We start from the raw sequence: 26,551 nt of genomic DNA, 5'->3' as shown, positions 1-26,551 counted from the left end.
CCGTGTTAGCCAGGATGGTCTTGATCTCCTGACCTCGTGATCCGCCCGTCTCGGCCTCCCAAAGTGAGCCACCGCGCCCGGCCTACATCTCCTTAATATAAAAGATGCAGTTATGGCCATAAATTCCATAAGAATTATGTCTTATGTTAACATAGTCCGTCCCACCTAGTCTTAGGCATATACCTTTTAAATGTTTATCAAGTAAATGATTGCATAAATGAATAAATTTCTTTTTTTTTTTTTTTAGACAGAGTTTCGCTCTTGTTACCCAGGCTGGAGTGCAATGGCGCGATCTTGGCTCACTGCAACCTCCACCTCCCGGGTTCAAGCGATTCTCCTGCCTCAGCCTCCCAAGTAGCTGGGATTACAGGCATAAGCCACCACACCTGGCTAATTTTTTTTTTTTTTTTATTTAGTAGAGATGGAATTTCATCATGTTGGTCTTGAACTCCTGAGCTCAGGGATCCACCCACCTCGGCCTCCCCAAGTGCTGGGATTACAGGCATGTGCCACCAAGCCCAGCCATAAATGAATACATTTCTACATGGATTGTATAGCAACATAAGTCCTTTCCATTGATTTAGGGATTTTTATCTACAGCAAATAAATGAAGTGTATGGTATTCTTTATTATTCTTCCTCTTGGACTCCATTGAACAAAAAGAATTATAAGTCTCATCTACAAATTCTTTAATTCATCTTCCCTAAAAACTAACAGAAGTCAAAATCTGTAAACCTGTTATCATTTTATTAAAACCTCAAACAAGTGAGGATCTATTGTCATGAATGTTTTAAGAATTTAAGTCTCACAACAAACCATTCCATCTTGTGAATTAGATAAAGAGAGTTCTGGTGAAGATTCATTGTAAAAAAAATGTGATTTTTCACTGAAATTGCAATCTGTATTGAGATAAGAGGTTAATTTTACCATAGTGATAATCAGCTTAGTATCACCTCACTAATGTAATTCAAATAAACCAAACAAATATAACAGTGATTATGCAGATTTTCTTAAAACTAGAGAAATTGTTAAATGTCACTTACAGTTGTCAAAATTAGTTTTATAGATAAAAAGAAATAATACAATTCAAAATTTTAATTAGCCTAGATTGATGTATATACTGATCTAAAACATAGAAAAGTAGTGTTGCTTGGAACTACAGTGTTTAGAGTTGCCAAAATTTTTAACAGTGATAGATTCTAGACCTGGGCTAAGATTACACATGAATGACATTGCAAGGAGGAATAATACAACAGAAGAGCTAGACAGAATTTTAAGAAATACCTTCATTTTAATGAAAAGGTAGGGGGAGAGGAGTCTAAGAAGGAAAACAAGAAAGAATAGCCAGATGAGTGTTGTTAAGAAACTTAGGAACATCCACTGTTACTTCTTCCATCTCACTATAAATCACTTCCCTTGGTCTAGAGTTAAAACTGAAAGACTATAAGCAAATCAGAATCAGTGTGCCAGGCATAGCTTCTCTTATCTAGAAAGGTTGTGTGACATATGGCTAATAACACCAAATTGAAAATAAGCATAAAATATAGCCTTTTGGGGCAGCCCTTTTGCATCATCTTTTTGCAGCATAGTTAATAAATCACTTTAAATGGACAGAAGAGGAAAAGGTCAATCTGTTGTCCCAAGTACAGAAATGGCCACAAATCTCTATGAAATTCAATACAAAAGGTCATTGAAAGAGAAGCACATTATCTGTCTTGTTAAATTTGTTAACAAATTCTTACTAAATTTGGGTTGACTTTCTAGATTACACAATTGGGTATATTTTGGTGGCCAAATATAATTCTTTGAAACTAGATGAATCAAATAAAAGGCTTATATGCCAATAACCATCATTCCCATTGTAAAAGCAAGATCTCTAAGAGTTGGAACAGTGCCTGACATATAGTAAGTTAGGCAGTCCTTGGTGTTCTCAGGGGATTGGTTCCAGGACCCCTTCAGATGCCAAATTCTACAGATGTTCGAGTCCATCATACAAAATAGCTGTTACATTTGTATATAACCTATGCACATCCTCTCATATACTTTAAGTCATGTCTAGGTTACTTACAATATCTATACTTTAATAGATTACTTATAATACCTAATACTGTGTCAGTGCTGTATAGTTAATTAGCATTTTTATTTGTATTTTTTTGTTTGTTTATTGTTTTTTTCTCTGAATAATTTCAAACTTTGAATGGTTGAATCTGTGGATGCAGAATCCAAGGACATGGAGTGCCAACTGTACTAAATAAATATTCTTTCAATGCATGAATGAAAGCTTCTGAAAGCATTTGTATTGTTCTTTGGTAATTTGCTGTGTCCCCACAACCTTCAATGTGAAGGAATCATGGAGTCTCAAAGTTGAAAAGAGCATCTCATCAAACAGCCCATGTGGTGACTGAATCCTTTCTCTAACAGTCTAGCCAATTGACTGTCTAATCAATCTTTTAACTCTACTAGCAGTGGAAAACTCCATACTTCTGGAGGAAGTCCATTATATGTGGCAACAACTCTAGTGTCAAGTTGACACTTATTATTGAGTCACAAACTAATTATCTGTTGTCAATTGATCCATAGAAAAATAAAACATATTTGTTGTGTGTTACCATGGGCTAAAAGCAATATATACCATGGGCTAAAAGCAATATATATGTCCACTGCTGAATTCTAAGTACCTAGAGCAGTGTCTGGCATATTTAAGACTTCTGGGCCGGGCGCGGTGGCTCAAGCCTGTAATCCCAGCACTTTGGGAGGCCGAGACAGGCGGATCACGAGGTCAGGAGATCGAGACCATCCTGGCTAACACAGTGAAACCCCGTCTCTACTAAAAAATACAAAAAACTAGCCGGGCGAGGTGGCGGGCGCCTGTAGTCCCAGCTACTCCGGAGGCTGAGGCAGGAGAATGGCGTAAACCCAGGAGGCGGAGCTTGCAGTGAGCTGAGATCTGGCCACTGCACTCCAGCCTGGGCGACAGAGCAAGACTCTGTCTCAAAAAAAAAAAAAAAAAAAAAGACTTCTGTAAATATTCACTAAATGTTATATTATTATGAATATCCACTTAATTAATTATTGCCACTAGACTATTTGCAGCTTTTTTTAAACATTGACTCCCACAAACCACATTCTTCCTCTCTTTATACTTTCCAGTTTGGCAGATATGGATGAAAGGAAATCACCAAACAGTAATTTTAATAAACTTTATTTTGTTAGAGGATGGAATGTATAACAGTCATACTTGCATTTTTAAGTGTTATTTTTTTGTGTATGCTATTAAGTGTTAAGGATTAGAAAAAAGGTATTCTAATCTAGTAAATAGAAAATAAATGCCCTGTGTGTCTACCTTTATTTTAAAGCATTTTTATTTCAACTTCTATTTTATATATATATATATATACACACATATACATATGTTTTTCAGTTTTAATTATTGGGGTACATAGTTGGTATATATATTTATGGGGTATATGGGATATTTTGATACAGGTATACAATGTGTAATCATTACATCAGGGTAAAGGAGGCATTCGACACCTCAAGCATTTATCCTTTGTGTTAGAATCAAATTATACACCTTAAATTATTTTAAAATGTACAGTTAAATTATGATTGAATATAGCAACCCAATTGTTTTATCAAATACTAAATCTTATTAATTCTTTCTATTTTTTGTACCCACTAACCATTCTCCCTTCCCCCTGCCTAACCCATTTCCCAGCCTCTGGTAACCATCATTCTACTCTCGGTGCCCATGAGTTCAACTGTTTTCATTTTTAGCTCCAACAAATAAGGGAGTACATGCAAAGTTTGTCTTTCTATGCCTGGCTTGTTTCACTTAACATAATGACTTCCAGTTTTCTCCATGTTGTTGCAAATGACAGGATTTCCTTCTACTTCATGGCTGAATAGTACTCCTTTGTGTATATATACCACATTTTCTTTATCCATTCATCTGTTGATGGACACTTTAGTTGCTTTCAAATCTTAGGTATTGTAAATAGTGCCACAATAAACATGGGAGTGCAGCTATATCTTTGATATACTGATTTTTTTTTCTTTTTGATACATACCTAGCAGTGGGATTACTGGATCATATGGTAGTCTATTTTTGGACTTTTTCAAGGAATCTCCAAACTGTTCTCCATAGTGGTTGTACTAATTTACATTCCCATTAACAGTGTACAAGAGTTCCCTTTTCTCCACATCCTCACTAGCATCTGTTATTACCTGTCTTTTGGATAAAAGCCATTTTAACTGGGGCAAGATGATATCACACCCCAGAAATGCAAATGTGATTTGCATTTCTCTGATGATCAGTGATGTTCAGCACATTTTCATATACCTGTTTGCCACTTGTGTGTATGCTGTTGAGAAACATCTACTCAAATCTTTTGCTCATTTTTAATCAGGTTATTCAATTTTTTTTTCCTATAGAGTTTTTTGAGCTCTTTATATCCTCTGGTTATAAATCCCTTGTCAGATGGATAGTTTACAAATATTTTCTCCCTTTCTGTGGGTTTTCTCTTCACTTTGCTGATTGTTTCCTTTGCTATGCCAAACCTTTTTAATTTGATGTGATCACACTTATCCATTTTTACTTTGGTTGCCTGTGTTTATGGGGTATTACTCAAGAAATGTTTGCCTAATCCAATGACCTGGAGAGTTTCCCCAAAGTTTTCTTTAAGTAGTTTTATAGTTTGAGATCTTAGATTGAACTCTTTAATTCATTTTGATTTCATTTTTGTATCTGGCAAGAGATGGGGTCCAGTTTCATTCTGCTGTGTATGATGGATATCCAGTTTTCCCACCACTGTTTGTTAAAGAGACTGTCCTTTCCCCAGTGTATATTTTTGGCACCTTTATCAAAAACGATTGCTCTATAGATGCATGGATTTGTTTCTAGGTCCTCAATTCTGTTCCATTGGTCTATGTGTCTGTTTTTATGCCAGCACCATGCTGTTTTGGTTACTATAGCTCTGTAGAATAATGTGAAGTCAAGTAACGTGATTCCTCCAGTTTTGTTCTCTTTGCTCAGGATAGCTTTTGTAGTTTCAAGTAAATTTTAGAATGTTTTTTCTATTTCTGTGAAAAATGTCATTGGTATTTTGATAGGGATTTCACTGACTCTGCAGATTTCTTTGGTTGGTATGAACATTTTAACAATTTTGATTCTTCTAGTCTATTAAAATGAGTATCTTTCCATTTTTTGTGTGTGTCCTCTTCAATTTCTTGCATCAATGTTTTATAGTTTTCTTTGTACCTGCATTAGTCCATTCTCACACTGCTATGAAGAAATACCCCCACCTGGGTAATTTATAAAGGAAAGAGATTTAATTGACTCACAGTTCCACATCACTGGGGAGACCTCAGAAAACTTACAATCATGGTGGAAGACAAAGGATAAGCAAGCACCCTCTTCACAGGGAAGCAGAACAGAGTGAGTAAAAGCAGGGGAAATGCCAGATGGTTTTAAAACCATCAGATCTTGTGAGACTCACTCACTATCACAAAAACAGCATAGGGGAAACCACTCCCATCTTCCAATTACCTCCACCTGGTCCTGCCCTTGACATGTGGGGATTATGGGAATTATAATTCAAGGTGAAATTTGGGTGAGCACACAGAGCCAGACCATATCTGTAGTGATCTTTCACTTCTTTGGTTAAGTTAATTCCTATGGTTTTTGTTTTGTTTTGTTTTTTGTTTTTTTGTTTGTTTGTTTGTTTGTAGCTATTGTAAATTGTACTACTTTATTTCTTTTTCAGATCATTCACTGTTGGCATATAGAAATACTACTGATTTTGGTACATTGATTTTGTATCCTGCAACTTGATTGAATTTGGTAATTAGTTCTAAGAGGTTTTTTTGGTCAAGTCTTTAGGTTTTTCCAAATATAAGATCATATCATCTGGAAACAAGGATAATTTTGCTTTTTCCTTTACAATTTGGATATCATTTATTTCTTTCCCATGTCTGACTGCTCTATTGAGGACTTCCAGTTGAATCACAGTGGTAAACATGGGCATCCTTGTCATGTTCCAGATCTTAGCAGAAAGTCTTTCAGTTTTCCCTCAGTCAGTATAATATTAGCTGTGGGTCTGTGACAGCTTTTATTAATTACTTTGAGGTACATTCCTTATATACCCAGTTTTTGAGGCTTTTTATCATTAATGGATGTTTAATTTAATCAAATGCTTTCTCAATATCAACTGAAATGATCACATAGTTTTTGTCCTTCATTCTGTTATAAGCTGTATCACATTGATTGATTTTTGTATGTTGAACCATCTTTGCATCCCTGGGATAAATCGCCCTTGGTCATGATTAATTATCTTTTTAATTGGTGATCTTTTTAGTTGCTGAATTCAGTTTGCTAGCATCTTGTTGAGGATTTTTGCATCGATGTTCATCAGGGATATTGGCTTGTAGTTTTCTTTTTTTTTTTGACATATCTTTGTTTGGTTTCAACAGGGTAACATGAGCTTCATATGAGTTCAAAGGTATTCCTTCCTCTATTTTTTTGGAATAGTTTAGTAGGATTAGTATTACTTCTTCTTTAAATGTTTGGTATTATTCAGCAGTGAAGCCTTTGGGTCCCAGAATTTTCTTTGCTGGGAGATTTGTTTTAATTACAGCTTCAATCTTATTACTTGTTATTTGATTATTCAAGTGGTACATGTCTTCTTGGTTGAATCTTGGTAGGTTGTATGTGTCTAGGAATTTGTTCATTTCTTCTAGCATTTCCAATTTATTTGCATGTATTTGCTCATAACGGCCATAATGATCCTTTTAATTTCTGCGGTATCAGTTGTAATGTATCCATTTTCATCTCTGATTGTATTTATTTGGGGTGTCTCTCTTTCTTAGTCTAACTAAAGGTTTGTCGATTTTGTTTATCTTTTCAGAAAACCAACTTTTTGTTTTGTTATCTTTTGTACTGCTTTGTTTCCATTTCATTTATTTCTGCTCAGACCTATTATTTCTTTTCTTCTACTAACTTTGGGTTTTGTTTGCTCTTGCTTTTCTAGTTCGTTAAGATGAATCATTAGGTTATTAAAGTTTTTCTTCCTTTTTGATGTAACCACTTACTGCTATAAACTTCCCCCTTAGTACTGCTTTCACTATATCTCATAGTTTTGAGTATGTCATGTTTCCATTTTCATTTCTTTCAAGAAAATTTTCAATTTTCTTCTTAATCTCTTCATTGACAAACTGGTCATTCAGGAACATATTATATTTCATGTGTTTATATAGTTTTCAAAATTAATCTTGTTATTGATTTCTAGTTTTATCCCATGTGGTCAGAGAAGACACTTGATATTATTTCAATTTTTTGAATTTTTAAGACTTGTTCTATGGCCTAACATATGGTTTATCATTGACATCGATCCATGTGCTGAGGAGAAGAATGTGTATTCTGCAGCCGTTGAATAAAATGTTCTGTAAGTATCTATTAGGTCCATTCAGTCTATACTGCAGATTAAGCCTGATGTTTCTTTGTTGATTTTCTGTCTGGAAGATCTGTCCAGTGCTGAAAGTAGCTGAAGTCTCCAGGTATTATTATAGTGGGGTCTATCTCCTGCTTTAGCTTTCAACAATATTTGCTTTGTATATTTGGGTGCTCCAGTGTTGGATGCATATAATACTTATGACTGTTATATCCTCTTGCTGAATTTGTCACTTTATCATTACATAATAATAACACTCTGTCTCTTTTTATAGTTTTTGTCTTGAAATCTATTTTGTCTAAGTATAGCTACTCCTGCTCTTTTTTGGTTTCCATTGGCATGGAATATCTTTTTTCATCCCCCTATTTTCATTCTTCATGTGTCTTTATAAATCAAGTGCATTTCTTGTAGGCAAGAGATCACTGGGTCTTGTTTTTTCATCTATTCAGCCACTCTGTCTTTCTCTCCACTTCCTCTTTAAGGCCAGTAACGTTTAGATTTGCCTTTCTGAAGCCATTTCCTAGATCTTGTAGGCATGTTTCATTCTTTTTTGTTCTTCTTCCTTTTGTCTCCTCTGATTGCATATTTTCAAATAGTCTGTCTTCAGGCTCACTAATGCTTTCTCCTGCTTGATCAGTTCTGCTATGATGCATTCTTCACTATGTCAACTGCATTTTTTAACTCCATTCTGCTTGATACTTTTTAATTATTTCAATTTCCTTGTTAAATTTATCTGAAGGATTCTGAGTTTCTTCTCAGTATTATCCTGAATTTCTTTGAGTTTCCTCAAAACAGCTATTCTGAACTCCATCTGAAAGGTCACATATCTCCATCTCTCTAAGATTGGTCCCTGGTGCCATGTCTAGTTCATCTGGTGAGGTCACATTTTCTTGGATGGTTTTGATGCTTGTGGATGTTTGTTAATGTCTGGACATTCAAAAGTGATGTATTTCTTGTAGTCTTCAAATCAGGACTTGTTTGAACCTATCCTTCCTGGGCAGGCTTTCCAGTTATTTGAAGAGACTTGAGTGTTGTGATCTAGGTTTGGTCACTGCAGCCATATTTGCATAAAGGGGTACCCCAAGCCCAGTAATGCTGTGGTTCTTGCAGACTCATAAAAGTACTGCCTTGGTGTCTTGGATATGATCTGGAAGAATTCTCTGGATTACCAAGCAGATGCTCTTGTTCTCTTCCCTTGCTGTCTCTCAAACAGATTCCCCCTCTCTCTGTGCTGAGCTGCTAGAGCTGGGGAAAGGGTAATACAAACACCCTTGTGGTCACCACCATTGGGACTGCATTGGGTCAAATTTGAAGCCAGCACAGCACTGGGTCTTCCCCAAGGTCCACTGTAACCACTCCTTGGCTCCTGCCTATGTTTACTCAAGGCCCTAGAGCTCTACAATCAGCAGATGGTGAAGTCACCCAGGCTTATGTCCTTCCTTTAAGGGTGAAAAGTTCCCCCTAGGACCTGGGCAGGTCCAGCGATGCTGGCAGGGAGTCATGGCCTGAAGTCAGTAACCTTAGAAATCTATCTGGTGCTCCATTCTACCACAGTTCAGCTGGCACCCAAGCCACAAGAAAAAGTCCTTCCCACTCTTTCCTTCCCTTTCCCCATGAAGAGGAGTCTCTCTCCATGTCTACTATTACCACAGGCCCACAGGGAGTACTGCCAGGCTACTGCTGATGTTTGCTTTAAACCCAGGGCCTCTTCAGTCAGCTTGTGGTGAATGCTGCCAGGCATGGATCTCACATTTCAGGCCAGTGGGCTCCCCTCTGGCCCAGGGTAGGTTTAGAGATGACATCCAAAAGCCAAGGCCAGGAACTGAGGATCCCAAGAGCCCACTTTGTGGTATTCTCCACTAAGGCTGAGCTGGTACCTAAACTCAAGACAAAAGCCCCTTTACTCTTCCTTCTTTTCTCAAGCAGTAGTCTCTCCCCATAGCTACCACAACTGTGAACATGCTGGGTCACATCTGAAGCCAGCACATTTCAGAGTCTCATTCAAGGCCCACGGTGTGTACTACCTAGTTGTTGCTGACGATTATTCAGTGCCAAGGGCTCTTTACTCAGCAGATCACGAATCATGCCAGGTGTGGGTCCTTTCCTTCAAGGTAGTGGGTTCCCTTCTGGCCCAGGGTGTGTCTGGAAATGTCTGAGAGCTAGGGTGGGCCTGAAGTAGGGGCCTCACAACCCTGCCTGGTGTCCTATCCTCCTGTGTTTGAGCTGGTATCCAAGTTGCAAGACAAAGTACGCTTTACTCTTCCCTCTCCTCTCCCCAAGTGAAAGGAAAGGGTCTCTTTCAGAACTATGAGCTCTACTTCCTGGAGTTGGAAGAGGGGTGATACTAGCATCCCCTTAGCTGCCCTGGCTGGTTTCTCTCTAGGTCATTCCCCACCCCAACCCCCCACAGTCCACTGACTCTGAGCCCAGCACAGCACTAGTATTTGCCTAGCAGTTGCAGTCCTTGTGGCCTAAGCAGGCTTTCAAGTTTTTTTTTAGATCCCCAGAGCACTTTAGCCCACAATGGCTTGACAAAATTCAGGTTCTGACCACTGGAATGGGTGACTGCCCTTTGACTAACACTGGTCTAAATGCTCCCTCCATGAGTGCCAGCTGAGTTCTACCAAGTGTTGGCAGCACTACATTCCAATGCAAAGTTCCTTAATTGCTGTGCTCTTCCTCTCCCAAAAGTACAGATTCTCTCTCCCTGCCACATGGCCACTGGCAGGGGATTGGGCAGAGGTCATGTTGGAAATTCAAGGCTGTCTTTCCTAACCTCTTCATTGCCTCTTTTAGTGATATGAAGTTACAACCAGGTATAGTGATCATGATCGCTCACCAGATTCTTGGTTCTTGTGAAGGTGCTTTTTTTGTGCAGATAGTTGTCAAATTTGGTGCTCCTGTGGTGAGGACAATTGGTAGAGGCTTCTATTTGGCTGTTCTTGCTCTGCCTCCTTCTTAAAGCTTTTTGTGTATTACACTTTTTAAAAATTTTATGTAACTTTATATATTGCCACACCCTAACAAAAAATATGGTGCATGCTTGAAAGTTAATTTTCTGTTTTGAATATATGCAGGAGTCTTGGTCAACCCAGATCAGGTTTAGCCCAATTAGGCTAAATTCATAAATTCCAGCTGTTTTAGCAAAGATGATGGCAATAGCCTAATTAGAAGTCAACTCTGTAAAGCTGTGGAATATATGATTAATGTTAACACATCAGTCATGATGACTGTAAAAATAAAAGACATGTATTAAAGACCAGACATTTTTGCAATTTTATAAAATATTCATTACCTAGGGATTTTATGAAAACTCATTTAAGATAACCCTTAGATTAGATATTTTAGCATTTTTAGAGTGTAATCATTATTAAGCATTTATCTCTCTACTTTTGTTTTTGAGTTTTTTTTTAACCTAACAAATCATCTCTAAGTAAGATAAAATGGATATTATGTATAAATGTCTGGAATGTGTGTCAACAAAATAGATTCTTTGTATAATGTGATTACAGTAATCAATAAATATTCATACTGTAAATATTTCTAAATGATAACCACAAAATAATTCTAGTTTTAAGAGCCAATTCTTATGCTAAAATGCATAAAACATAATCAAGCTTTCTGGGAATCTCTTTATCATCTCATTGATCACAGAAGTACTATAGCAACCTAAAGTACAAGAGTCATTTTTCTAACATACAAAAATATCTAAACATTTAATGTCAAGTTCATGCTCACAAATCTGCAGGAAGAAATTGGAGGATGACTTTTTCAACTTTTTGTTTATGAAGTAGGTTAATATTTGTAGGTAGATAAATATTTGAGATGAATGAATGACGAAGTTATATAGTCACGTGAAAGGAAAAACAGTTCTTAAACTAAAAGAGGTAAGTGTTTATCTAAGATACTTCTTATTGTTTAATATATGAAAGCAATTTTCCCCATTAAGATGAGAATAAAGGAGATTTTACTAAGGTACAAATATAGCGTATAAAATTAATTCATGGAAAATTGATCTTTCCATGTTGTATCCAGTTTTATTTGTTAAAATGTCTGTAATAGATAGAATAAAAATAGACTAGTTCTAAATACTTAAATGAAAATAGAAAATAATAGTGGTGCTTAATTGTAGGACCAAATGCAGCATCTTGTTTTCAGTTGCTGCCATGGAGCTCTCATACATTTCTGTAGCAAAGATTTTTCTTCTTTGTATGTCTTATACAACAAGGAGTGCCTTGTCAAACAAGTCTTTTATAAAAACTTGAATTTGTACATTTTTTGCGTTACATATGTACAGACAATTCCCTATTATTTGTGTCAATTTAAGATCCACTCAGGATCTTTCCTTGCCAACCTCATAATACAGAAATCAAACAACATAATACAGAGAGAACAAGCTGGGGCAGTCTATAGACAACAATGAGGTTGCTAAGAAGGCATATACTCCATTAGACTGGACGGTAAGACAATATGTATCAGAAACGGGATTAAATAGGAGAGCTTGGCTGCTTAGTACCATTAATTACCTTAATCTCAGAATGGCATCAAATATCAATCATCTCTATAATCTTTTACCAAAATGCTATTAGTGAAAAAGTAGATTCCCACTGCTACACAATTTCATTTAGATGGTAACTAAAACTACATAATTGCTCTTGGTTAGCTTGAAATCATCCCAATATAAAATATATTTTTAAGTATAACTTTTTTAAAACTCCCATCATTATTGCTCATGTTTTATAACCATAATTTTTATTTTCCTTATTCAGAAAGATATAAAACATTCAAATGTTGATTACTAATCTTTTCAATATCCCTTTTCTTATTCACTCATCTCTCTTTTTCAGGTTTCTCTTATCTTTTCCTTTAAATGTTATTATTTTTCCATAAAATCTTAGATTTATCACCACAAGGAATTTTCAATGACAATTAATCTTTTTCTTGTCTTGATACTTCCAAAAGTTATAGAAATATTTTTCTCCCCTCTTAGAGATCTCGTTGAATTGAGAATCTACAAACATCATATAATTAAAATATGAAAAAAGTTATCTTCTGATTCAGAATGCAAATAAAAGGGTAAGGGCTCTTATTACATAACAATAAGAGAAAGCAGCTTAGACATTAAAAGAGTGTCAAAGACTGATCGTATACTTTGGCTCAACATACTGTAAATACCTGAAGTTGCACATCTTTAATCTCTCCCTTTGACCACAAACTCTTCTTCTTTCAATTATCATACTCTCCCACATTTTTCTTCATGTTTATGATGCCCTCCAGTCCTTTAATCCTTCCTATTAATATAAAAATTAACATTAGTTCCTAAAATGTTATGCATTATTAATGTAATCATCTTAACAATATGTATTATTATCCTAATTTTATTTATTTTTAAAGTTTTCTTAAACAGCTTTATTGAGATAAAGTTCATACACTATCTGATTCACTAATTTAAAGTGTACAATTCGATGGTTTTTATTACATTCACAGATATGTGCAACCATCACCAGATTCAATTTTAGAATATTTTCATCATCTCAAAAAAATAATAACTTCTATATCCTTGAGCTGTCACTCTCATATTCCATTCTCTACTCCCCTGGCTCTAGGCAACCACCGATCTACTTTCCATCTCTATAGACTGCCTCTCCTCTGCTTTTACATGAATGGAGTCACACAATATACGGTCTTTTGCAACTGGCTTCTTTCATCACCATAACATTTTGAAAGTTAATCCATGTTGTAGCATGTATCAGTATTTCATTCCTTTTTTTTTTTTTTTGGGATGGACTCTCACTCTTTTGCCCAGGCTGGAGTGTAGTGGCCGGATCTCAGCTCACTGCAAGCTCCGCCTCCCGGGTTTCCGCCATTCTCCTGCCTCAGCCTCCCGAGTAGCTGGGACTACAGGCGCCTGCCACCTCGCCCGGCTAGTTTTTGTATTTTTAGTAGAGATGGGGTTTCACTGTGTTAGCCAGGATGGTCTCGATCTCCTGACCTCGTGATCCGCCCGTCTCGGCCTCCCAAAGTGCTGGGATTACAGGCTTGAGCCACCGCGCCCGGCCTTCATTCCTTTTTTAATGGCCAAAAAACATTACATTGCATAAATATACCATATTTTGTTAATTCATTTGTTCACAGGTGAACATTTCAGTGGTTTCCACCTTTTGGCTGTTATGATAATACCACTATAAACATTCATGTATAAGTTTCTATGTGGATATATGTTTTCATTTTTCTTGGGTATATACCTAGGAGTAAAATCGCTGGGTTCTATGGTGACTTTATGTTTATCATTTGAGGAACTGCCAGGCTGTTTTCCAAAGTGGCTGCACTATTTTACATTGCCACCAGCAGTTTATGAAGGCTCAAATTCCTCCACATCCTTGGCAACATTTGTCATTATCTGACTTTTTGATTCTAGTTATTCTAGTGGGTGTGAAGTGATACCTCATTGTGGTTTTGATTTGCATTTCCATGATGATGTCAGGCATCTCTTCATGGACTTACTTGCCATCAGTATATCTTCTTTAGATAAATGTTTACTTAGATCATTTGTCTATTTTTCTTCAAGTTTTATTTTAGACTTGGGGGTACATATGTAGATTTGTTGCATGGGTAAATTGTGTGTCACCGATGCTTGGTGTATGAATGATCCCATAACCCAGGTGGCAAGCATAATACTCAATAGGTACTTTTTGAACCCTCACCGCAAACTTATCTTCCTTCCTCTAGTAGTCTCCATTGTTCCCCCTCTTTATGTCCATGTGTGCTCAATGTTTAGCTCCCACTTATAAGGGAGAACGTGCAGTATTTGGTTTTCTGTTCCTGTATTAATTTACTTAGGATAATGGCCTCCAGCTGCATTCATGTTGCTACAAAGAACATGATTTTGTTCTCTGTTGGGGCTGTGAGGTATTCTATGGTGTGTATGTATGTACTATATTTTCTTTATGCTGTTCACCATTGATGGGCATCTGGGTTGATTCTATGTCTTCGCTATTGTAAAGAGTGCTGAGATAAACATATAAATGCATGTGTCTGTATGGCAGAACAATTTATTTTCCATTGTATACCCAGTAATGGGATTGCTGGGTTGAACAGTAGCTCTGTTTTAAGTTATCTGAGAAATTTCCAAACTGCTTTCCACAGTGGCTGAACTAATTTACATTCCCACCAACAGTGTATAAGCATTTCCTTTTCTCCATAACCTCATCAACATGCTATTTTGTTGTCTTTTTAATAGGAGCTATTCTGACTTGTGCGAGATGGTATTTCATCGTGGTTTTGACTTGCATTTCTCTGATGATTAGTGATACTGAGTATTTTTTCATATATTTGATGGTCACATGTTATGTCCTCTTTTGAGAGGTGTCTATTTATGTCCTTTGCCCATTTTTAATGAGGTTGTTTTTTGCTTGTTGAATTATTTAAGGTTTTTATAGATTCTGGTTATTAGACCTTTGTCAGATGCAGTTTGTGAATATTTTCTTTCATTCTGTAGGTTGTTTATTCTATTGATAGTTTATTTTGCTGTGCAGAAGCTCTTTAGTTTAATTAGGTCCCATTTGTCTATTTTTGGTTTTTGTTGCAACTGCTTTTGGGGACTTAGTCATAAATTACTTGCCAAAGCTAATGTCCAGAATGTCTTAGGTTTTCTTGTAGGATTTTTGTAGTTTTAGGTCTTATATTTAAGTCCTTAATCCATCTTCAGTTAATGTTTGTATATGATAAAAGGTATATGAAAAAGGGTCCAGTTTCATTTTTGTTCATGTGGCTAGCCAGTTATCCTAGCACCATTTATTGAATAAAAAGAGTCCTTTCCCTGTTGTGTGTTATTGTTGACTTTGTTGAAGATCAGATGGTTTTAACTGTGTGGCTTTATTTCTAGGTTATCTATTCTGTTCCATTGGTCTATGTGTCTGTTTTTGTACCAGTACCATGTTGCTTTAGTTATTGTAGCCGTGTAGTATAAGTTCAGGTACTACGATCCCTCCAGCTTTGTTCTTTTTGCTTAGGATTGCTTTGACTATTCGTATCCCCATAGAGATGATGAGACTCAAAAAAATTTAGAGATTCACCTGAGATACATGGCTAGGACTTCTGATATCAAGATAAATGGTTGAGAGAGCAGATACTTCATTCTCATCTTACATCAATTATATAAATGATATAAAATATATACATACACTTTTTAAAAGAAGCAAATACAGACATCCTTAAAATAGGTAGATAAACTTTCAGAAGACCATAAACTGTGTGCAAGAAAATTGTGTTCCATATATGGAAGTCGTGAAAGCTGGAAACAAGACCAATTAGAGGCCTAGCAGAAAGATTCAGACACATAACCCCACCTTCCAGACTAAGCATGAGAGAAAAAAAAAAAAAAGGTGTCTATATTCAGGAAGGAGCAGAGCTTGGTGTAATTATTAGGGGGATACCTCTTGTAGCTGGTAAAAAGTCAGAAAAAAATGGGGAGCACCCAAGCACAGAAGACCAGATCCTAAGTTTTCCATCTGGCAAGATATAACATCCATTCCTTATCCTATAAGTGGCTCCAAGCAAACCTTAGCAGATGTTTTTATACTTCCCACCATATGTGCTGTAGAAGCAAAGACCGTAGTCTTTCATGGTATAGCAATTGCAGTTAGGAGTGCACAATCAAAAATTACTAAATGTTGGAGTATCAACTCTGTGAAAGACTACAAACTCAATAAATGGTAGAGAAGGGACAGGGATAATACAGAAATCAAAAAATAACTTTTAAATAAGTAAAATTAGTACGATCAAATAAGATTATTGTATACAAGAAACAAGAATAGGTACTTGTAAAATGAACCATATGGAAAAATCTCAAAATGAAAACTGGTAGAACTGGGACTCAAATATAGTTGAGTCCCACGTTCTTTCCTCTGATACCACAGTTGCATGACCTCCATACACACACACACCAAATGCATATACAGAAACATGCACATGCTTATTTTGTCTTAGTCCATTTGTGATGCTATAACAGGACACTTGAGACTGGGTAATTTATAATTTGTTTTTCCTCATAGTTCTTGAGGTTGAGAAGTTCATAATTAAGAGGGCAAGGGCCCTCTTGTTGTGTCACCACATGGGCAGAAGGTGAAAAGGTGACAGAGTGCCCACTCCCAAAAAGCCCTTTTGATAACAGCATTAACCCATTCATTAGGGTAGAGCTTTCATAGCCCAATTACTTCTTAAAGGCCCCACCTTCCAACACCATTAGATTGGTAATTATTATACATTTTAACACGAGTTATAGAAGGAACAAATATTTAATTCATAGTGTTCTGTCTCTAGCCCCACAAAAATGCATGTCTTTCTCATAAACAAAATATGTTTGTTCCATCCCAATACCCCCAAAAGTCCTAACTTGTTCCAGCATCAGCTTTAAAGAAAGTCTAAGTCCATAGTCTCATCTAAATGTCAGCTAAATCAGATAAGGGTGAGTCTCAAAGTACAATTTATCCTGAAGTAAATTCCTATCCAGCTGTGAGCCTGTGAAATCAAACAAATGATATGCTTCCAAAGTACGATGATGGAACGGGCATAGGATAGACATTCCCACTGCAAAAGAGAAATAGGCAAGAAGAATGGAGTTACAGGCACTAAGTAAGTCTGAAACCCAACAGGGTAAACAATATCAAATCTTAAGGCTTGAGAAAAATATTTGACTCCATGTCCTGACTGGACATACTAGGGTGGATATGGGCCCCCAAAGCTGAAGGCAGCCCCACCCCAACCAAACACAGCCCAAAGTTCAGCTCTCACAGATTGGAGTCAGGTGCCGGTGGCTTTCCCAGCCTGGTACCACACCCTGGTGGCTCTACTGGATCTCAAGCATGACACTGCCCCCGTAGCCCTATTAAGCATTACCCTAGTAGAGACTCTCTGTGACAACCCTTTGCTGGTGGTCTCTGCCTGCACCCTAAAGCTCTCCACGACATCTTTGGAAACCTAGGTGGAGGAAGCCATGCCTCCACAACTCTTGCATTGTGAGCCTGCAGAATTAGCACTACGTGGACACTGCCAAGCTTTACCACTTGTGCCCTCTAAAGTGGCAGCTTAAGCCAAACCTGGGGTTCTTGAGCCACAGCTGGGATAGCCAAAGGCTGCTGTAAGCCAGAATGCAGGGAAAGGGGAGCCCAGGGAGCCCTGGGTGGTAAGTTCCTGGAAGGTGCCTCAAGCCAATCCCTTCAAACTATTCTGCCCTCAAGGTCCTAGAGCTCAGGGCCTGTGATGTGAGGGGCAGCCCTGAAGATCTTTGAAATGCCACCTAGGGTGATTATCGCATTGTCTTGATTAATAGTGTCTGACTTCCTTCTACCCATACTAATCTCTTTAGCAACTGTCCCTTGAGCACAGCCTTGGTTTTTTCTCCTAAACGTGCTTTTTCATTCTTTACATTGCCAGGCTAGGGATTTTCCAGTTCTCTACCTTCTGCTTCCCTTTTGATTATAAATTCCATTATTAAATCATTTATCTTCTTGCATTTTACCATGTATGCTTAAGAGAAGCCTCACAGTCCTTTCAATATTTTGCTGCTTAGAAATCTTTTGCCAGATATCCTAGTTCATCCCTCTTAATTTCTGCCTTCCATAAAGCCCTTGGACATAGACACAATTCAGGCAAGTTTTTTGCTACTTCATAAAAAGATGGCTCGTCCTCCAGTTTCCAATAAGATATTCCTTATTTCCATCTGAGCTGTTACCCATATTGCCCTTAATGATCCATTCATGGCAACACAGGGTTTTTCCAGAAGTCACTTCAAAACCATTCAAAAGCTGCTTCCACATTTTCAGATATTTGTTATAGCAACACCCCACTCCTTTGGTACCAATTTCTGTCTTAGTCCATTGTGCTACTATAACAGAATACCTGAGACTGGGGAATTCATAAAGGACAGAAATTTACTTCATCACAGTTCTGGAGGCTGAGATGTTCAAAACTAAGGCCCTGACATCTGGTGAGGACCCTCTTGCTGAGTCATCACATGGTGGAAGATAGAAGAGTGAGCGAGTGCTCACCCCCAAAAGTCCTTTTTATAATAGTGTTAATTCATTCACGAGAGTGGAGCACTCATGGCCTAATCACTTAGAACTTACACTACCATCAGATTGGCAATTAAATTTGAACATAGGTTTTGAAGGGGAAAAACATTAGTAAATCAGCACTTAGTTTCCCCATTATTATTTTATACATAGTCTTGATTTCATGATCTATCAAAGACACCCATTATTCTCTTGTTCCCACATCTACTTTGTTTGCCCTGAAAATTGGTAATCTTGTGGCTCTCAACTCCGGTTGCATGATTAGAGATATCTGGGAACTTAAAAAAATAAATAAAAGATACACCATAGTCACCTTAGACCAAGTAAATCAGATTCTCTGCGAGTAAAACTCATGTATTGATATTCTTTATAAAAGCTCCCTGAATGGTTCTATGAGAATAACTGCTGTAATGTACGTATTTTTGTTTCAGAAAGGGCTAATTATTCAACACCATTTGTGCCTTCCTTTCAATTATATAAAGTTGTCATTGTGAAGCACCTGCCTCGTTAGGGAATCATTCCCATCACCCCATCCCACCCCCATCCCACGTCAAGGTAGGGCCAGGTGACTAGTTTTCACCAATAGAAAGTGAACTGAAAGAATGTATATGTCTTCTGAAAGAAGGGCATTAAGGAACAAGTGTGCGCTCTGTATTCTCTCTTTTCCCCACTGCCAACTGGATGTAGAGGATTCTAAGTGTTTAGCAGATGTGAAATCACAAGATGGAAAGCATTTGGGTCCAAGAATCACTTGAAAAAAGTCATGCTTTGACAAAGCTTTATATCATAAGACCACTAAGAGAAAAAGATAAACAACTTATTGTGTTAAGCCTCTAAAATTTTGGGGTTTCATCAGCTACAGTTACCCAAATCAACAGAGAAATAGGTATCTTGAAGTGGGGTGCTGTTGTGATAATCAAATATGTGGCATTATATTAGCAAGTAGGAAATATCCATCAAGGATATAACTAGCCGGCACTGGAAAGATGGAATAGTGGTAAGAAACATGTTGTAAATATTACTTTCAATAACTCGGAAAACACACTGACTCTAAGCTTGTGATACTAGAGCAGTGATTCTCATACAGGCACAATTTTGCCCCCCAGGGGACATCTGGCAATGCCTGGAGATATTTCTGGTTGCCATACTGGAGTAGGGAGGAAGGTAGAGACAAGAGATGTTGCTAAGATTCCTTTAATATCCAGTACAGCCCCCCACAACAGAGAGTTATCTGCATCATGATAACCCTGAAGTTAAGAAGCCCTTCTCTAGAGGAAGTGGCTGGAAAGAGCCAGAAAATTAATGTTACTTGCTCCTTGCTATGTTTAGCAAACAATACAAGAAAGAAATGAGCTCAGAAAATAATTAATCAGTTATAAGCAAAATAAAGCATATCTTTATTTTGGCATTCAGTTAAATACCAAAAAGAAAGTCCAGAAATTTGGGGGCTTTTGTAGGTTTCAAAAACAATTTCTCCTGACTACAAACAGCAGGAAGGAAATAAGACTGAAAAAGCAAAGCCTCAGTAAGACTTCTCAGTTAAACAAATGGATTTATCCCTGCAGCTAAGATTAAATTAAGGTTTACTTTTCCAACCAAATGTATCCTTTAGATGATCTCTTGGACATTGAACCAGTGTCTACAAAAATAGCTTAAGAATTACAAAACATCATGAAAATATTATTTTCAAAGGCCAACTCAGTTGTTACCATCTCTACTTCTCATATCAAAATTATTATACCTCCTTATGCCACTCACCAGAATTAGTCTTTCATTTGCATTCTTCCAGTAACACTTAACTCATTCTCCCTTTCTTATATGTGTCCTCTTTTCCGTTGTAAATCTCTTGAATGCAGATAGTCTTAGCCATGTATCCCATACATGACCTAGAACATGTCTTAGACAAGGCATACAATTAGTGTTTCTTAAGTATATGTCTATTGAATATATACTACTCTGCAAAACATTGATCCCATGGCCTTTGATCTGTAGATGCTCATATTCCAGTATTAAGAGACACAACCACAAGAATCGCTTTACAATATGGCAATTCTTATAGAATCTGAGGCACTACAGACACTCATTTTCACATTAGGTGTCACTGGGGAAGCAACTGCTATTGGTCAATCTTCCACCCTAACTTCTTTTTTTTTTTTTTTTTTTGAAACGGAGTCTCACACTGGAGTCTCGCCCAAACTGGAGTGCAGCGGCATGATCTCAGCTCACTGCAAGCTCCGTCTACTGGATTCACACCATTCTCTTGCCTCAGCCTCCCGAGTGGCTGGGACCACAAGCGTCTGCCACCATGCCTGACCATTTTCTTTTTTTTTCTCTTTTTTTTTGTATTTTTAGTAAAGACAGGTTTCACCATGTTAGCCAGGATGGTCCGCATCTCCTGACCTCGTGATCCGCCCACCTCAGTCCCCCAAAGAGCTGGGACCACAGGCGTGAGCCCCCAAGTCCCGCGGCTTCCATCCCAACTTCTAATTGCACAGGACTGCCTGAAACTAACTACTAAGAAAGGTTGTCATGGACTTAAATAGGAAGAACAGTTAAGAGTACACATCTAAGTGAAGTTAAAGAATTTGAGTGACGATCTTGTAAGGCTGAATAATAAACTAAATTTTATTACTTAAGTAGCAATAAGGATACCAAAAAAAGAGAAAAAGAAAAAAAAGAAAAAAAAAAAGAAACCATTACAACTGCTCATTGGAGGAAATGGGGAGAAGAAAAGCCATGTGTATACATTAGGAAAGGCTAAGAACAGATACAGATAATAATGATGTATTTTGCTACTTCAGACCAAGGTAGCTGAGCTATTTTTTGACACTGAGTTAAATAATTATTTGAACTTCTTAAAACCCATCTAGGTGGCTCTGACATTAGGATGCTAATGGAAAGTTCACTATAGATAGGAACCAAAGCAACAATTTTAATTTCCCTTCTAGACTTAAGTCCTGTTTATCAATTGAATATATAAATCATAGAGCCAGACAGGGTGACTGGATCACATGCAGGTAAGGGAAATGGATGAAGTCACTCAGGGACAGCAAAAATCAAAACCAATGCATAGCTTAAAATGTAAAGGGTATACAGAATAGAAATCAGTGGAGAAATGAATAAGCAACTAAATCTTGATGGTTTTTTTACATAGTTCACATCTTGTTATGTTGGTTCTTTTACATGAGCTTACAATTGAGCCAGATGGTTTTGGGTTTTTTTTCCAAATATGTATAGTTTTTCCACCTTGATTTCAAGATGTTCAAGGAAAGCAACCTCTTCCCTTTCTTTTATATTTTCCTAGACCCACCACAGCTGGCAGTCCTCAGCATATAGTAAAACTCAATACATTTTTGATTTACTGAATTTCACCATGACAAAGAATTCAACTTTCTACAACGGCCCCACCACAAAAAAGCCCAAATCTCTCAGGAAAAAAAGCAACATTATAATTTCCTACATGATCTTGTGTAGGTATATCTACTCTCACAAAATTCTTGACTACTGGAAGTGTAAGAAACATTGCACTGTCATTGGCTTTCTGAGAGTATTGTGTCAAGTCATATCAATGAGAAAAAAATTAGTGAAACTGGTGAGAGAATATGAGCCAATGGCAAATTTTTTAATGGATAAATAGAATGCCAAACACAGACTCTCATAAGGCACTGATAGAATAGGAATTAGGAGTTAAGGATATACAACTTTGGGGGCAGATACAGAACCCAAATAGCTTTTGGCATCATCTGCTACAACTACTGATCAGCCTTTATAATTAAGGATAGAAGGATCCAAAACAGGGCTAGAGTACCAGTGCTGGCAGATTTCAGAGAATAGCTGTAAACCAAAGAAGAGCAGTCTCTTACAGGCTAGACAGTCACAAGATTCACACCCATGGCCACAAAACAGTGAACCTTTCACTGGGGATTCAAGTTTAAAATCACACAGCTTGACAGCAATGTTAGTTTTACCACTAGATGGCAATGAAACAGCTGCATTGGGCTGACACGATTAAGTTTAAAAACTGTGCAAATCCAGACAGAAATTCCAAGATTTGTAGTACATATTTTCATTTTAGAAAAATTATTTTATATACAGTTTAGTTTACAACAGAACATGTCATTATCTGATTCAATATGTATGTTAACTTCTGATGGTTTTTCCCACTCTACACTGAGGAAATTCATGCAATAAACCCAATTTTTAAACACTTTCATCACATATCTTCTGAAAAATGTAGATACCTATCATGAAAATAAGAGAAATCATGGAAAACTAAAAATACTTTTGAAGTATTAGTATTCTACAGAAAGCACTAAAAAATGTTCAGTATTTTAACAAAAAATGTTAAACCTTTAAAAAATGACTAATAGACAACAATTCTAATTTACTTTTTAAAAATGTTTGGTCAAAACATGAAATGGCATGGAAACACTTTACTTTTAATTACAAGTTACATTAATATTAATATGTGCAAAGTAGTTTCAATGTCTTGAATAAACATAGTTTACCAAAAAAATTATCGAAATTCTGATTTAGATTACATTTTAGCAGATTAATCCCTTTTTACATGTATCAAAATAATAAACAATAATATTCCTCAGTGTATGGCACTTTCTGTAATTATTTCTGCTTTCTTCATGAAATAGGACACAAACATATCCCTTACTTAAAATCATAAAAGCTTTATTATTGTAATTTCCTTTTTTCATCAAAGGGCCAGATATGACAATATTTTTCAAATGATAGACAACATTTGTGAGTATGCAGTAAAAAAAACTAAAAAAAAAAAAAAAAACTAAAAAAATCTTATTAAATCTCAAATTCCCAAGATGTTCCCCCATATAAGGTGGGAGCTCATATCATCACATGTAACATTACAAAACCTGTATTATAAAATTAGATGAATAAATAATAAACCTATACTATTACCAAATTCATAAAAAGATCAACTTACCAAATTAAAATCAGCCTATTTATTCCCTTTGTATAAATAACCTAAAGTTCCTCAGATTTTTATTTCCCAGTTTCCTACAAATGATCACAATGCCTCTTTATAGATCAGCTTTCCCATAGTTTCCCTTTCATTTGGCAATCACTTCCCATATTTACTTTATTTCCCAGAATAATCTCCCCCTCTTGAAAACCACACAAATGTAAGAGAACTGAGGCATGATTTCTAAATAATTTCTATAATTCATAATTATTTCCCCATTATTGAATTTCATTTTTGAATTATTATAAATCATCCTGAAATCCAATAATATAAATCTCTCATCCTGTCAGTCTATTAAAACATACAAAACATCATTTAAGATGGTTAACACAAGAAAAGATAACTATGGCAGCCTTCATAAATCAAGCAAAAGATTTCAGAAAAGTGTTCAGTCTGTCATCTCTAACTTTCACTAGAAAATTTAGGGAATGCCACTGTTACAGAAGGCATAATTGCATATTCTAAAAAGTGAATACATGTGTACATGTAATTTATATCTATTCGGTATCATCTTCTGACAGGTAGCTGTACAAATAAAAGGACAAAAGACGCAGATGATGAAAACACATAATCCTCAAACCACTTCAGATACATTTTGTGCCTGTATTTCACAGGACCAAGTCTGAGAATTCAGAACACAAAGAAAATTAAGCCATATTGCAGAGTTTGTCACAAACACAATGAGCAGAAGAGTAAAATTGAAATGACATTATTGACTTGACTTCGTCATCTTCTGTTTATTTCTGATGGTGGCTCGAAGTTTACGTATTACCAGTCTATCAGGTAGAATCATATCACCTTGTTGTTCTAGATAATCCAATAAATTTTCAGTCCATTGAAGAGCAGCTGCATGATTAATATGTTTCTCTGGAATTAGTTCAATTTCTTCCTCCTCATTTTCACTGGATTCATCTGTCTGGCCTTGTGCTCTTCTGATGATTTCGCTATCAGTTAACACTTCATAGCCTGGTTCAGTACTGTCTACTTCAAGCCATTTTTCAAGGTTCTCAGTAGTCACATTTTCCAATCCTTTGGTGTGTTGTAAAATGGTAGCCACAGTAGCCACAGAAATATCTTCATCATCAAAGTCTAAGCTCTCTTTCTCCTCTATCATAGGGAGAATTTTCTTCCATGCTCTGCTAATGGTAACTGGTTTTACTAAGTTCCATGCCATTGCTATTTCATAAAGCGCATCCAACAGAGTTAGCTTCTTCCAGAATGATTTCAGGTCATTACCTTCTTCCAAGTTGTTCTGGAGAAGACCTGCACGATAATTTCTCTTCATTGTTGCTATGACTCCCTGATCTGAAGGCTGAATCAATGAGGCCACATTAGGTGGTAAATATTTAGCAAATATTTGGCCATCATCTGACCTTAGGACATTTTCATTTGGATGTGTTGGTGAATTATCCAACAAGAGCACAGCCTTTTCCTGCAAGCCTTTTGATCTTAAATACTCTCGAACTTGCGGCACAAAAATTTTATCAAACCATTGTCGGAAAATGGAAAGATCCATCCATGCACCTTTTTGGCTGAAATAAGAGACTGGCAGGTTTAAGGTGTCAGTTGATTTAAAGGAGCGAGGTTTCTTTGCTTTCCCCACAACACAAAGTTTAAGTTTGTGTAAACCTGTTGCATTGGCACAACACATGATTGTGACTCTTTCTTCAATTGATTTGTGCCCAGGGACAGTGCATTTACCTTTGATTACTGAAATCCTAGAAGGCAAGCACTTCCAAAAGAGTCCAGTTTCATCTGCATTGTAGATTTGCTCAGGCTGTAAATTCTCTCGTTCAATAAAATCTCGAAAGTTGTTACAAAAATCTTCCACTGCAGTCTCATCTCCATTTAATCTTTCATTTCTAATGTTAATCTCTCTAATGCTGTGCCGCTGCTTAAAACGAGTTAGCCAGCCGGCAGAGGGGTTAAAATCACCATCCATTCCCAAGGCATAAAAGAAGAACTCTGCCCTTTTTGCACAAATTGGTCCAGATATGGGATTCCCTTTTGCTCTTTGCTGGTTGAACCATTCCAGCATTGCCCTGTCCAATTCCTCATACATGGATGGCTTCATAGATTTCCTCTTGGCCAAAAGACTTGTGGAATCAGAACTGCTTGCATAAGTTATAATCTTTTCCTTATTTTTTCTTATATCCCGAACTGTTGTTTCACCAATTCCATAAATCACTGCCAGTTGTTTGGAAGAACCTCCGTCTTCAAGTTTCTTTATTATATCAAGCTTATCTTTAATAGTCAACACCACACGCTTCCGTTTCCCCGACATAGCGAGGTTCTGGAACTCACCCCACACTCACAAAGTAGCAATCCACAAAATCCTTCCTTCTCTTAAACAGGCTCACTTTTAACAGTCTTAACACACTCAGTCTTTCAACCTTACCAGCAACCTGGTGGCCCTGATCCCCTCCCGGGCTGGGGTTGGCTGGCAAACAGACTGCAGAAGAAGGTGAAAGAGGAGGAAGTTTGAGAGAACAGGCCTTTAACTTATACGGGCAGTAGCGGAGGCCCCATGTCACCGCGGATAATCCGGATTAAAGGCATGTGTTTTATTACCCCAGCAGCCGCGAGAAACACTATAGCCCCATCGTGGCCACGAACCTCCTGCACGTCTAGATCCCGGGTAACCGCCCGTCACTAACCCCTGCCACACCCCAAAGTTATGGCAGAGAGCGGAAGAGCCAAGGAGTCAAGGACTGGCACCCTTCCTCAGGACGGATATGTTAGATTCCTTCCCCAGGAGCAGGACCCTCCCGCCCCGCTGCCCCAGTTTCCCGCGCCGGCTTTAGCCAGGAGTCCTCCCAGTCCCTCATAGCCCGCCAGGCCCCTCTCCCCACCTCTCTTGCAACCAGGACCCGCACAGCTCCCTGACTACCGCGCGGCAGTCGCTCCGCCCCTAGCCACGCTCCCGGAAGACGCTCCCTCCCGCCGCTCGGCCCCGCCCCTCTCCCACCCAGAGGCGGGACTTCCCTTGGTTCCCGGAAGTGGGCGGAGCATCGCTTGCCAGGTGCTGGTGCCGGGGG

The 26,551-nt window shown here is 37.5% G+C and overlaps 1 protein-coding gene across 1 annotated transcript; it reads right to left on the bottom strand.

The window, feature by feature from the left end:
• Positions 1 to 22,882: 22,882 nt before the first annotated feature.
• JRKL (JRK-like) lies at positions 22,883 to 26,444 on the bottom strand. Its single transcript, XM_011926602.1, has 2 exons — positions 26,366 to 26,444; positions 22,883 to 25,965 (listed from the first exon to the last, which is right to left on the bottom strand). The coding sequence occupies exon 2, from the start codon at positions 25,795 to 25,797 to the stop codon at positions 24,223 to 24,225; it is 1,575 nt and encodes a 524-aa protein (XP_011781992.1). The 5' UTR covers positions 25,798 to 25,965; positions 26,366 to 26,444; the 3' UTR covers positions 22,883 to 24,222.
• Positions 26,445 to 26,551: the final 107 nt, after the last annotated feature.

The sequence above is a fragment of the Colobus angolensis genome, unplaced genomic scaffold (assembly GCF_000951035.1).
Source record: "Colobus angolensis palliatus isolate OR3802 unplaced genomic scaffold, Cang.pa_1.0 Scaffold7, whole genome shotgun sequence".
Lineage (NCBI taxonomy): Eukaryota > Metazoa > Chordata > Mammalia > Primates > Cercopithecidae > Colobus > Colobus angolensis.
The sequence above is the reverse complement of the archived record's forward strand: the minus strand, read 5'-3'. Positions and strand labels throughout refer to the sequence as shown.